General features: G+C 35.2%; 1 protein-coding gene across 4 annotated transcripts in view; it reads left to right on the plus strand.

The window, feature by feature from the left end:
* LOC149717950 (endoplasmic reticulum-Golgi intermediate compartment protein 1-like) overlaps window positions 1–9,705 on the plus strand; it is a 96,471-nt gene extending 86,766 nt beyond the window's left edge. For all 4 annotated transcript variants that reach the window (XM_089841758.1, XM_089841760.1, XM_089841759.1 and 1 more), the window contains 8 exons: window positions 790–924; window positions 7,368–7,459; window positions 7,530–7,654; window positions 7,828–7,929; window positions 8,009–8,069; window positions 8,152–8,252; window positions 8,334–8,456; window positions 9,358–9,705. In XM_089841758.1, the coding sequence (XP_089697884.1) occupies window positions 790–924; window positions 7,368–7,459; window positions 7,530–7,654; window positions 7,828–7,929; window positions 8,009–8,069; window positions 8,152–8,252; window positions 8,334–8,456; window positions 9,358–9,465 (847 nt within the window). In that variant the 3' untranslated portion in view covers window positions 9,466–9,705. The remainder of the gene's footprint in view (window positions 1–789; window positions 925–7,367; window positions 7,460–7,529; window positions 7,655–7,827; window positions 7,930–8,008; window positions 8,070–8,151; window positions 8,253–8,333; window positions 8,457–9,357) is intronic.
* Window positions 9,706–13,030: the final 3,325 nt, after the last annotated feature.

A 13,030-nucleotide genomic window follows, 5' to 3' on the forward strand; every position in this document is an offset into this window, starting at 1 on the left:
CTCTCTTGGGGCAAAAACTTTCTCACGGTTTTTTGTTGTTGTTTTTCATTCACGTCTTTAACCGTATCCTAGAAATTATAATATTTTGAATTTGAATGTAAGAAGAGAAGGGGTATTTTTGTTATTACATCTTGTGACGAAATAGGATATGTTATAATTATTTATAGTTTGAAAGTAAAATTTAAATATTTGTCATCTTAGTTAATGAATTATCAGGGTTTGAAATTTTTGAAAGGAGAGAATATTTTTGTTAGAAAAAACCTTACAAAATGAGTAATATGGGAAACTTGACGGTTTATGTTTGAATATTTTGCAATAATATATTTGAAATTTGACGTTTTTAACGAATTGAGTATAGAGTAATTTCGGTTGAGAGGGGGAGTGAACTGTGTATCCCCTACGTTAGGGGCAACTTTGTACTAGAGAATACTATTTGCCTCCGGAAGGGAAGGGGAGGGGGGATATAACTAAGGTATGAGATAGAGGGTTATGACGTTGCCGTATATGGGAAAGAAATTACTCTATTCAAATGACATTTTTTTTTTTTTTTGAAATGAAATTGACGTTTTGAATAATTTGAAACGTTTTTATAAAATAAACAGCGCGGTAAATAATATTGATAACTTTTTTCTGGAAAAGTGAAACCGCCACGAAATTAGAAAAAAAATATCTTGCATACGTTTTTGAAAGATAATTTCGGCATTTTCAATAATTCAGAGATAACCATTATTTTGGGGGAGAATAAATAAATTAAAATTTAGTTAACACTTCAACCAATTATATTTCCAGATTAGATATCTATCGCAAAATCCCAAAGGACCTAACTCAACCAACTTTAACGGGGGCCATTGTTTCAGTTTGCTGTTGTTTATTCATCTTTCTCTTATTTGTATCCGAACTACTAGCTTTCATCTACACCGACGTGTAAGTACCCCTTTTTTTATAATCCCTATATATCGAATCTTCTAATACATCTAATGAATTCGCGGTCCTACATTAAAGACATCAAAGGAGAACCCATAGGGGCTAAGTGCTACGGTGGCGACGCCATCGCCTAGTAGATCGCCTAGCACTTACCCTAGAAATAGATCTTAGTAAAACCACCCCTGTTAGTAAGGTTTCCCACCACGACAAAGTAACGTTCAGTGAAGTCTGCCAACAGGGGGGAGGGGGGCGAGAATAGCGTTCTAAGATAAGCTCCGTTGTATATAATCCCGCTAGTGTACAGGGTGTGTAACAAAAAGGGAGAGTGGTGGTATGACCGAAGTGCAGTGGGAAATCAATTTTGAGACGAAAATGTGACCCAAGTCATGATTGGAATGTTTTATGGATGACCCCTTAAATTTAAACGAGAAACTATAGACTAATGGCACCCCATGTTATTTCCATTAATAGATTAATACAGTCGAATGTACAGGGCTGCCATTACTCTATAAGGCAAAGTTAAAATTAAAATTAATCAAGGGGTCATACCTAAAACACTTCAATCATAAATTTTGTCTGTTATATAGAGTTATATTTTCGACCCAAAATGGATTTTACCATAGAACCATTCCACTGTACTTGGGTGATCCTAGACACCCTGTATTTAAAATTAGTATAGAAACCTGCCTGTAATATATTTAAAATTAGGTCTGAAGTTCTCTATAATAATGTATAGATAGTCTCGTACTTGTTAAAATTGGCGAAGGCCACGAAAAATCGATGGTCCGAAAGTAGGCCGGTCGTACGTACGCGTATTAACACCAACTCAATTTTCTGACGTAAAATTATGTAGATGGTTTTATAGTATGGTTGGCCTTGGGTGTGCATGCAGTCCTTTTTAAGCCTTTTTTTTCCGATACCTATCTCCTTTCTCCTTGATATGCCGCCTACAAATTATAATCTCCGTGTCACAAACATCTGGTTTGGAAATATATATATATATTTATATGCCATATCGTTTCATAAACAATATTTTCCAACTCTTATTAAAAATTTTCCTTTTCGTGTTTTACGGTTTTCTCCTTGTCGACAGTTGGGAAAAATCCTATGTGTACATCAAAGTATACCTTTGTCTTTAGTTTTACTTGACACCTTTGGTGAAATATATAAAAACTTATTTTATTTACTACGACCTATGTAAAAATCAATCAACATTATGAAATAGGTCTCACTTTTCAGTGGGTTTCAGTATCTTTTGCTTGATAAAGGGGTTGAAACGGTACATCCGGTGGTATGTGAACCACCAAAGGGCGTTAGATAGGGGTTCAACGTTACTAGTCCACAATACATAGTTTGCAGACTAAGCGTATTGATACCATTTACACCAGGAGGCGAAGCTACTTGGTACTGAACTTTGTCCGACCTTTTGGTGTAAATGGTATAATTTCTCCTAGTCTGAAAACTATGGACTAATAACGTTAAAGCCCTATGTAACGTCATTGTTGTCCGTGTGTTTCTTTGTAAGAAAAAAGGTGGCCAAACATCGACCGGACTCTTAAAGTCTTACCCCGACTTTAAAAATGATTTTTTGAAAATTTCTAAGCAAGAATGGTATGGTTTTAAGAAAATCACTTAGAATGAGTTTTCTATGATGAAACTTTGCCCACACACGTGCAGATACGCTCTCTCCTAGCACTTGGGATAAAACCCCTCAAAATATACTACTGCTATCAAACGTTGTTGAGCTATATTAAGATCCCGTTTTCCGGTATATAGGTAAAATGATGAAAGAGATTTTTATTTCTTTTTTAAAAAGAAAACGTTTCATCCATCCATCTTTAGTAGTACGTTTCGTATTCGTTTTATCTTATGTCAAAATCTACGAGTTTGGGGGTGTTCCAGGAAGAGGCGGGCAGGAGGTCATAGTGCACGTGTCGAATTGAATCGAATGGAGCTTGGCGTATTTTATTAAGTGTATTAGAAAAATTTACTCCTTACTTCCGGATGGATAAAACGTTTCCGGTAACGAACGGTATTTAAGATTCCGAAATGATTTGTAGGTCAAGGGCTTAGCTCTCTGTTACTATCCGTATTAGCGTTGAAGTTTCTGACAGGAATCGTGTACTTACGCTGTTAGTTAAAAGGAAGTACGCTTTGAGTGATATAACGTTTCAATCAGAGCTAACATTAAAATAAATACGGTAATTGATATTGCGAAAGGGGTGTTTGAAAATGAAAGACTTACATCCATTAGTTTTATTTTGCTCGACTATTTTTATTTTGAATTAAGTTAATTTGCACTTAAATGGGAAGCGAGTAATCCGTGCCTTTTATTATTTTTCATGAAATTAAATTACTTAAACCCCTAATTTTTATGATTATGCAACGAATTTCAAGAGCGTGGGTTATTTTTAATAAGCATAATATCCTATAAAACCCGACGGCGGTTTTTTTATAATATTTTTTATTATTATTATTTTGTCATTCATTCATTTCACCGGACGAAATGTAACGAATTATCACATCCGCGCACCCAATTTAGCGCCCTTTTTTTGGGGTTCCTTCCCGTTATATACATACATACATATATACATAGATTATAAACGTTATTCAAATAACACGTGACCGGAAAAAGCGAATTATAGAATGATTTTGCAGGATCTTCTTCCGGGAACCCCCTCTTTATAAACTTCCTCGCCTATCTTTTTTTTGAGTATTTACATTAGAGGCCAAAATCGAAAGATTATTTTAAAAGGATATAGGAAACCGTTAAATCTAAATTCCCCTTTTTTTACCGTTGATATTTTTGCATACCGGTAATTTTTAAATTAATTTCAGTACAAAGAGCAGACGTAATTAATATTGAAGATGCGATGCGTTAATTAATTTTTTAATCCTTTGCTTTGACTGTCTGTTTATTAAGAAATTTATTGATATTTGCACATTTCTTTTCTTTATTTTAAATTTCTGCCACCAATCAAAGTATGTTTATATATTTCGCGCGCGCTTTCAATCTCGCGCCTTTTCTCCTTTAGCACGTGAAATTTATAAACACACTCTGATTGGTCCAGGAGTTTCAACTAAGATTTATCCCCTCCCCCCCCTTCTCAACAACGTTATGATGAAAGTTTTTGCGTAGTTTCTATGATTTAAATGTATGTTTTTAACATTTGAGTCATCTTTTAATGGATTTGTACCGTTTTCTGTTAGTCTATAAAAAGGTACGATATACTACGGTGGTATACAGGAGATATCTCAAGGATGCTCAAGATGAGTGAGAGAAGGGATGCTGCATGGGATGTTATATGTTTTCTGTATTCGCGTTTGTGCATGCGGGGGTGATGGAGAGAGAAACAGGATGCGGATTCTCAACAGCATCCTTCCGGTCTCGCGTTCTCTCTCTCTTAAAATATTTTTACTCCCATCTTTATGCCAGCGGGGGGTTAACGGGTTTTCTTATAGTCTTACACGTTAGTGATATTTTCGAGCTGGATATAGTATAGTATTTAACGCCGCGACACGTGTGAGATAAAACATGATGTAATTTTAGGTATAGTTTTCAAGACATGTCATGGATAGGTTGAAATTTGACATTTGTGTATCTAAATAACTATTTTATATCATTGATTTCTCGATGTCAAAGTTTCAAAATACTTATTTTCTACTTCGTTTTATTTAATATTAAGAATGGTTTTTAATGCTCAGATAAGATAAAATGATTAAGACGATAAGGTTTATTAGTTTTATTCACTGTTAGCTTTTAATTAATAATACTTAATTAAGTCAAAGGTGTACTCCCAAGGGACTGGCCTCTTTGTTTGGTTAACCTAACCTAAGTTAACCGAGGACCAAAATTCATACAGAAAATCTAACAGTTTTGGCCCCCTCTAAGATTGGAAAAGTCTGTAGTCTCTTTCAAAATCGTAGTCTTTGTTTCTATTTCTGGCCATTTACAAACCTAGAAACTTCCCCCAAAAAAAAACACCACGTTAAGTTAAACCTAAAAGCGTTTTGTCGACGAATTGTAGGAATTTTGGGAATGTTTCTTTTGGTTTTTTCGTTAATAATGTCTCCCCCGCTCTTTTACAATACGGAAAAAGAAAACTAGATAGGAGATCAGGGTCGCGACCCCAAAAAATGGTAAAAATCCATGGACCACGAAATAGTATGACTGTCCTTTTTTAACAATATTAGAAAACATTACGTAGAAAAAGGCTGAGAGAAAGAGGGAGAAGTTAAGATAGCTATCGAACAAGCAACCTCTTTCTCTTCACGACAATTTTCTCGACTCGATGACTTTTGAACTCTAGGAAGAAGAAGTTCTTCTAGAACAGATAGGAATCGCTTTGGCTTGGCTATTTTTGGTCTTTTTTTTTTTCGTTTTTACGACGTAAGGTTTCGTTATACCCCCCCCCCCTCTTCTTCTATCACTTTTCTCAATGAATATCTCCTTCTTTTACTAAAAAAATGAGAAACGGTGATCATGTTACCTTAAAACAGAAGTGACCACCTATTCTGTAACACCATCCATTTGTACTTAATGGAGAGCCATAAATATTAATTCATGAACTCTAATATAAAAAATAAGTAACTGGGCTGGGCCACTTTAATTCAATTTAAGCATTATTACGTCCTTGGTTAAATAAGTAAGTACATTGTCCTCTTCTTCCCACACGGACCGACGGATAGACTCGGAATCTCTCTCTCACTATCTCTCTTTCAGTCTTTAGTTTCTCTTTTTATTATTTTTCTTGTCGTAAATTACACACCGTGATGGGCTTCGTCGTAGTAAAGAGAGAAAAAGGACAATGTAATCGTACGTTGTAAAAAGGGGTTCAATGTAGTAGTAGTTGGGTTTTCCCGCCTAACACGATCCATTTTATGAATGGGGAAACTTTCGTGTTGGTGGGAACTGGGAAGTAGGAAGAGAACGACGTGGAGCGGAGAAGATGTTAGAGAAGATGAAAGGTGTGTCGCACGTAATATCGCACCAAATTCCGCCTCAATTTATCGATTCTTTTTTTTTTATAAAAGTTCTCTCTCTCTCTCTCTCTCTTTCGAGTTTCGCCGCCATTGTTTATTCTGGGATACTCCTTTATAAGGCCTAAGAAGCATTCTATTCATTTTATTCTTCTTTTTTATGCCTTGAGTGGGTGGTGGAAAATATATAGTAAAGTGATTGGGTTTTTAATCTAAAAAGCTCTATTTCTATGGTTTTTTATTATTATTTAAGTTTTGTGGTGAAATTGATTAACTTTTTGCGTTATTACTCTACCTCTGATTGGTGTAATCCTAAGGGTTTATTATTGTTGAAATGGGCTATAACATACTCAAAAGGGCTTTCCTGTGTTTTTCATAGAACCAGTGTTAAAAGGTGTCGTGTTTATATTATAAATAAGCCCTATGGACTAATGGAGAGGACGTTAATGAATTATTTTGTTTAATTACTCTGACCCAGATCAATAATTGTTCCATAGAAAAAGAAAAAAGAAATATTTCTTTCATTTGAATATATTTGTAAACATTGTTGAGAAGATAATTGTATTTATTTCGAAATAATTTTTACAGAAGTGTTTATGGAAAATTATTTTGATATCTTTTCTTCATAAATATTTCACAATATTTGTTAATACTTCTAAAAATATAATTATCTAGCTAAAACAATTTGGATTTTCGTTTTCTGGAAAATTCTTAATTGGTTTCGCATATATCTAAGAAATTCATATTGGTAGGCCTATCTCTTTAAATAAAAAACCACAAGTTTTGACAAGAAATATAAAGATGCCCAATAAGAAAAAGAAAGAAAGGAAGATGAAGGAAGGAAGACGGTGTCAAAATCCGTTCCCCTCAAAAACGATATCGGCATTTCCCAAAACGTTTTGTGATATTGAGCTTGGGACATAGCGTCCGGGGATGGATGGATGAATGAATGAATCTAACTTTATATCGGTGACCCCGTGACCCTTTCATTGTGGAACGAGCGCTAGAAACGGGGGAGTAGAGTAGGGGGAATGAAAATCCTTTAGTGTTCTAGCAAAGTTACTAATATTGATCGGTAGGCAGAGTTCCCTCTCTCTCTCTCCCTCCCATTTCCACTACTACCACCACCACCCACACTTCTCTTCCAGCCATCGGAAGTGCCGCCAATGAACCAGCATCTCTCGTAAATCGATAGCTTTGAGAACGACACGCGGCCCACTGTAAAGAAAGAAATTGTCCCCTTTACGAGGGATGGGACACTTTTAAACCCCCCTTCTTTACGTAAATGAACCCTTAAGGTCACAGCAACCCGATAGTTGTCCAACAACTCCGTGAACTACTTCTTTCACTCCTACGTTTGGTTCCTCTTGGTTGGACGGACATATTCATTCAAAATACTATCGAAACCACGCCCTGTTTTCAATTCAATTAAAGTTAGAGGGGTTTTTTTAATTATTTTACAGACATAGTGAATTATTCGTTGATAATCCAGAGTCGTCTCAAGAAAGGATTACTGTACGGATTAATATATCATTACCAAGATTAAATTGTGACTGTAAGTGTTGGGTTAAGATTGGCTTATTGAAGAAAAAAGATTGGAAGTTTATTATATTTCCAATGTGTAGTTGTTGGGTTGGATATCCAAGATGACATGGGACGACATGAAGTTGGCTTCGTGGAGAACACGGAGAAAACTCCTCTGGATGATGGGAAAGGTTGTCTCTTCCAAGGAAGGTTTCTCGTGAACAAGGTGAGAGCGCCTTGACAACCAAGGACATCTAGATGCGATGCGCGAGGCTATGGAAAATTCGATTCCTCTCTCACTTTCTCTAAGGGGGAATCTGGGCTTTTCGCGACACCTGGAGGCGTTTTTGTTTAATAAGGTTTAAAATTAATTATTTTAATTAAACTGTACTACTGTAGGTTCCCGGTAATTTTCATATTTCAACACATTCCGCTTCACGCCAACCTGATAATATTGATATGGCGCACTTAATTCATGAAGTTAGCATAGGAGAAGGAATGGTAAATAAATAAAATTTGTTAATTATATATTTTTTAATTGTAATTAAATTAAATTATGTTATGATTTAATTATTTGAAGGCGGAGGGCAGACCAGGATCTTATAATCCTTTAAGAAATATAGATAGATTAGGAGCTAATGGTAAGTTTTTAATGCATTTTTTGTTTAAGTTTAAATTAATAAATTATTGTTATATTTAATTGTTTTAATTAATTTATTTAAGGTGTGGAATCGCATGACTATATAATGAAGTTAGTGCCAACTATATACGAGGATATCAATGGTGTTAAAACCAATGCATACCAGTATACCTATGCGTATAAAGTAAGAATTTTGCTACTATGTACTTGTAAGATTTTTTTTAATTTTAATTTTGATTGTTTTAATTTAATTTTCTCTTTGTAGAAATACGTTTCGATAGGTATGACGGGCCGAGTTATTCCAGCTATTTGGTTTCGATATGATTTGACGCCTATCACTGTCAAGTATGTTGAGAAGAGACAGCCTTTATATGTATTTTTAACTTCGGTAAGTGAACTTTTTCGTTTAATTTTTAATTAAGTTGTATTTGATTTTGAAATGCTGTGGCGAAAATGCTTACGCGAGGGTCAGTACGTTGCTGATTTGCGCTTTGTTTAATTGCACTTTAGTAATTTTGTCATTTGCTATTGCCTTGCCTTGCCTTGGTAAAGGGTTTGTAAGATTTAAAGACACTGTCAGTTTAAATGCTCGTGTCTGTTGTCTATTGGGTTTTTGAAACACTGGTCAATTGGTGATTGGTTTGTTTGAAACACTGGTGTCAGTTGGTGATTAGGTTTTCGAAACACTGGTCAGTTGGTGATTGGGGGTTTTTGAAACACGGGTCAGTTGTTGATTGGGGGTTTTTGAAACACGGGTCAGTTGTTGATTGGGGGTTTTTGAAACACGGGTCAGTTGGTGATTGGGTTTTTTTTTATGAAACACTGGTCAGTTTCTTTTATTGGGCTTTTAAAACACTGGTCAGTTGTTGATTGGGGGTTTTTGAAGCACCGGTGTTAGTTGTTTTTTGGGTTTTTGAAGCACCGGTGTTAGTTGTTTTTTTGGGTTTTTGAAGCACCGGTGTTAGTTGTTTTTTTGGGTTTTTGAAGCACCGGTGTTAGTTGTTTTTTTGGGTTTTTGAAGCACCGGTGTTAGTTGTTTTTTTGGGTTTTTGAAGCACCGGTGTTAGTTGTTTTTTTGGGTTTTTATTCACTGGTCATTATTTATTCTGGCTTTTAAATGCTTTGTCTTAGAGACAACGGTCACTTGGTAGTTTAGGCCTAAGCAATACTCCCAATTGTTGCATTTAAAATGCTGGTTGCACTGAACTGATTGTTGTTGCACTATATTTACATAACTACACCACGCAACTTGGTTGTTGGATTGAAACTGTTCAATCTTTGAAACGCAGATATGTGCCATTATTGGAGGAACATTTACTGTGGCTGGAATTATTGATTCGTTCATTTTTACCGCCACTGAGATTTTTAAGAAGGCCGAACTGGGCAAACTCAGTTAAGAATCTCCGATACATAAGTTCCTTAAAAGTGTTTTAGTAAGTTATTTGTTAAGCTAAACTTGGACTGGACACACGCATCATTATTTAAAAAAAAAACAACAACAGCGAACTCATTCAAAAAAAAACAAAGTATATTTTTAAGTGATATAAAAAAGGGGAGTGCACTTATTTTTCAAAAAAATTAACACTTTTTGGTATCGCAATGTTTTCCATAATAAAGTATATAACTCTATTAACAAATATCAACTCATTATGTTAAACTTAACATAAAGTTTTCGAGGAGAACAATTTTTCCAACACAAAAAACGGGCAATTTTACACTTTGTACGCAGTAAGCGCATTTTCCCCAGAAATTGGTGTCAGGATAGGTTGTCGCGATTTACAGGTTGAACAGCGTAAGTGTCCCTCTCTTCGTCAATTCGAGTTGGCAGTGGAGGAGGTAAGGGATTGGTCAAATGAGAATTGCAAAGTGAACACTGTATGTAATTGTGTAAAGTTTTTCTTTCCCAATATGAGCCTATAGGTGCCATGTTCGTGTATCCTGCACAGACACACAAACTTCCAAGACATAAGAAACGTAAGTGTTTGAATCAATGAAGGTAAATTTATTATTATTCTTCTTCTTGTTGTACCTGGTTTATTCATTTCTCTTGTTAATTAATTCGGGGATATATGAAGTAATTATTACCAGACACGCGTTAAGGTTAGAAATTTGTTAAGACTTAAAAAGCTAAGCATTTTTTCCCGCCTATACTTAAAATATGCCTAGATAGTCACCAAGAACGGCTATTTTTCTAACAATGAAAATGCTAAACTTTCAGAAAAAAGATGCAATATAACAATTTAAAGGGTTTTTCGCGTAGCCCTTTTTCCCCTATATGGCCTAATAGACCAATATATCAAAAGGATGACATAGTCCTTGAGCGTCGCGAAAGCTTATGAGGGACTCAAACGGTATTAAACATTAGAAAAACCGATCAATAGCTGACTCTTTTCTAGCGAACTCTATGTATGGGGCTTTCGTTTTTTCTCTTATAGAAAATCCCCCTAAGAATGCCTTTATCCTCAAATGGATTTGAAATTAGAGATTGAAACCTTTTTGTCATTTTATATATGTATGTACTATCTTAGATAGTCTCTTCTCCCAGTAAAGCTATACAAAGAGAAAATTTATCATAGCAAAATCTTCCAACTCCCTCCATTCGGAGACTCGAGAATCATATACTCTTTAGTCGCGGAGTGGAGCTGCATTCACGCTCATTTTTCTTCGCTCCTGCTCCTGTAAGGCCTCTTTCAATTCTATATAACAGCAACTCCTAAAAGGCCCCATTGCTAAAGGACTAGTTTCATAATACGAAGTGTGATTCAAGCGGTTCAAAGTTTTAATTTGGTTTTCAATCACACGATGCTCTGTTAATGTACACGTTTTGTCCTCTTGGTCGAATTCTATTTTGTTTCCACTGTTTGTTCTTAGAAAAACAGGTGCGACACCTTCCGTTTCTGCTATGATACTTTGAGATGTGGGAGGGGCTTTAACCCTTTATTGGCGTCAACATAGCTCAAGCGTCGTAAACTTACCCTCCCTTATAGTGAATTGTGTTTCATCTGAAGAGAATTAGTTCTGAACTGGTTTCATGTATAAATGATAAGGATTCCATGTATCTCCTTTATAATTTTCTGGTCGAAAACTGCCTCTTTATTCAGCTAAGTAATTAGGGTAAAATTCAACAAGTAGGAGATAAAATACTTGCGGTTTCGCCTTTAATCCAATCCTTTCGTAAAGAAGCCTTAAAAATTAATTGCGATACTAATTTTCAACAAGTTTATTTTCAACAAGTTTCTCTCTGCCAAACCGACACGATGTTTAATTCCGGTGAAACATCGATAGTTTGGTCAGTTGTCCGAACTTCATTCTCGCCTGTCCACTTCGTTACTTTCAAATGACGTCTGTTTTTCCTACCTACGTTTTTATTTCTCTTCAGTTTTGACGTTACAGTCTGGTGCGTAATTAGCGACTAATCAACTTGACACTTGATTTGTCCGTGACACCTGTCCTTTATTTAGAAATGGGCGCCGTGTTTTGTTTTTTTCTCCTAGCCATTTCTTACGGAGCATGCGCGCGTCTATAAGGTTGCCATGATGTTATAGACGTTGGTATAAAATGTGGGTGGGTGTGTTTTGTTCTTAAATAAACAGTAACTGAACTACCGTTTCTGTCGACGGAATCTGAACCGAACTAAGAAGAACTGGTTGCGTTTTAAGGGTTATCCGTTACGTAATAATTTTTGGTATCCGCTGGCCTTAAGGACAGAGCCTTAGCAACTGGTCACCTCGGTGGGGCCAAACAGTTGAAATTTTAAATTGTTTTAAGTTTAAAATTTGGAGTTGAATTGCGGTGAATTTTAGCGTTGGTTTATATTTATTTATTTATTCAAGTTTTGCGTAATTGCTGTACTTCTTTTTTGATTTACTACCTAGAATGTTTAATGTCTTAAACAGTCTCATTTTGGTTAGTAAAGTCTAGTCTTTGAGCGACGAAAATGCAATTTCATTTCATATTTTTTACATTATAACACTTTTCAAATACTAATTTGTTTTGGCAAATATTGTTCTCTAAAAATGACAACTCTCCCTGCAATTGCCTCTCCTATTTATTATACCCTTGACAAAATGACAAACCTATAGATTAGTAACAGGGCTATATATCCAATCTATTTTCTTCAAACAGAAAAACAAGTCAAACTGAAAAGTGATTGGCGTCTATACTGTTATGTTCGTTTTATTTTCGTTTGTCTAGAAGGCAAATTAGGGTTAATGACCTTACAACCCTATAAACAAGGCGGGTTAAATACCTTTAACATTTAAGAGGGTCATACTTCAGGATTACATTATACGACCGGGCCACTAAAACACCTTAAAAGGTCGCTAAGGATATAAACCCATATACTTATATTTAGATCCGTCTGCAAACACCTTAACACTAGACCTATTTAAAGATATATATAACGTTAATGGACCCATAAAATTAAAGGATTTACTTTATGGATAAATTATGCAAAATTCTAGTTTGTACTATAACGTATAAGGTGTACGCACGAGAAAAATTGTTATTGGGAAAATATTTTAACTAAAAAAAAAAAAAGAAACTTGCTGTTTTTTAGGGCATTTTTGGGGCGCGGTTTTTCGCGCCAAATGTATTCAATTAACTAACCTCGTTAAGGATAATTAAAACTAGAATACGTAATTACTCGTACAATAATTATGAACCCGGCTAGCGGAGCTTTGTTCTCTCGGGCTTTGAAAGTCTCCTTATAATTTCAAAAGGGACGTATGTAAATATTAGATAATTTTAATGGAAGAAAAGTTCTTCAAATTTTTTAGAAATAATAATGGAAGAATTTACTTGACCTCCCTGACGTACATTAAAATTAAAAACTTCATTACATAACTTGTTATGAACTTTTGTATCTAATAAATCTTAGGATATGATAGATAAGAAAATGTCTGACCCCACTCTCCCTATATACCAAACGTCCTTAGGGGGTGTTATACTCCTCAAGACTTC

This window comes from Phalangium opilio, unplaced genomic scaffold (genome assembly GCF_054372755.1).
Source record: "Phalangium opilio isolate 3A_F unplaced genomic scaffold, DU_Popi_V2 ptg000003l_1, whole genome shotgun sequence".
Classification (NCBI taxonomy): domain Eukaryota; kingdom Metazoa; phylum Arthropoda; class Arachnida; order Opiliones; family Phalangiidae; genus Phalangium; species Phalangium opilio.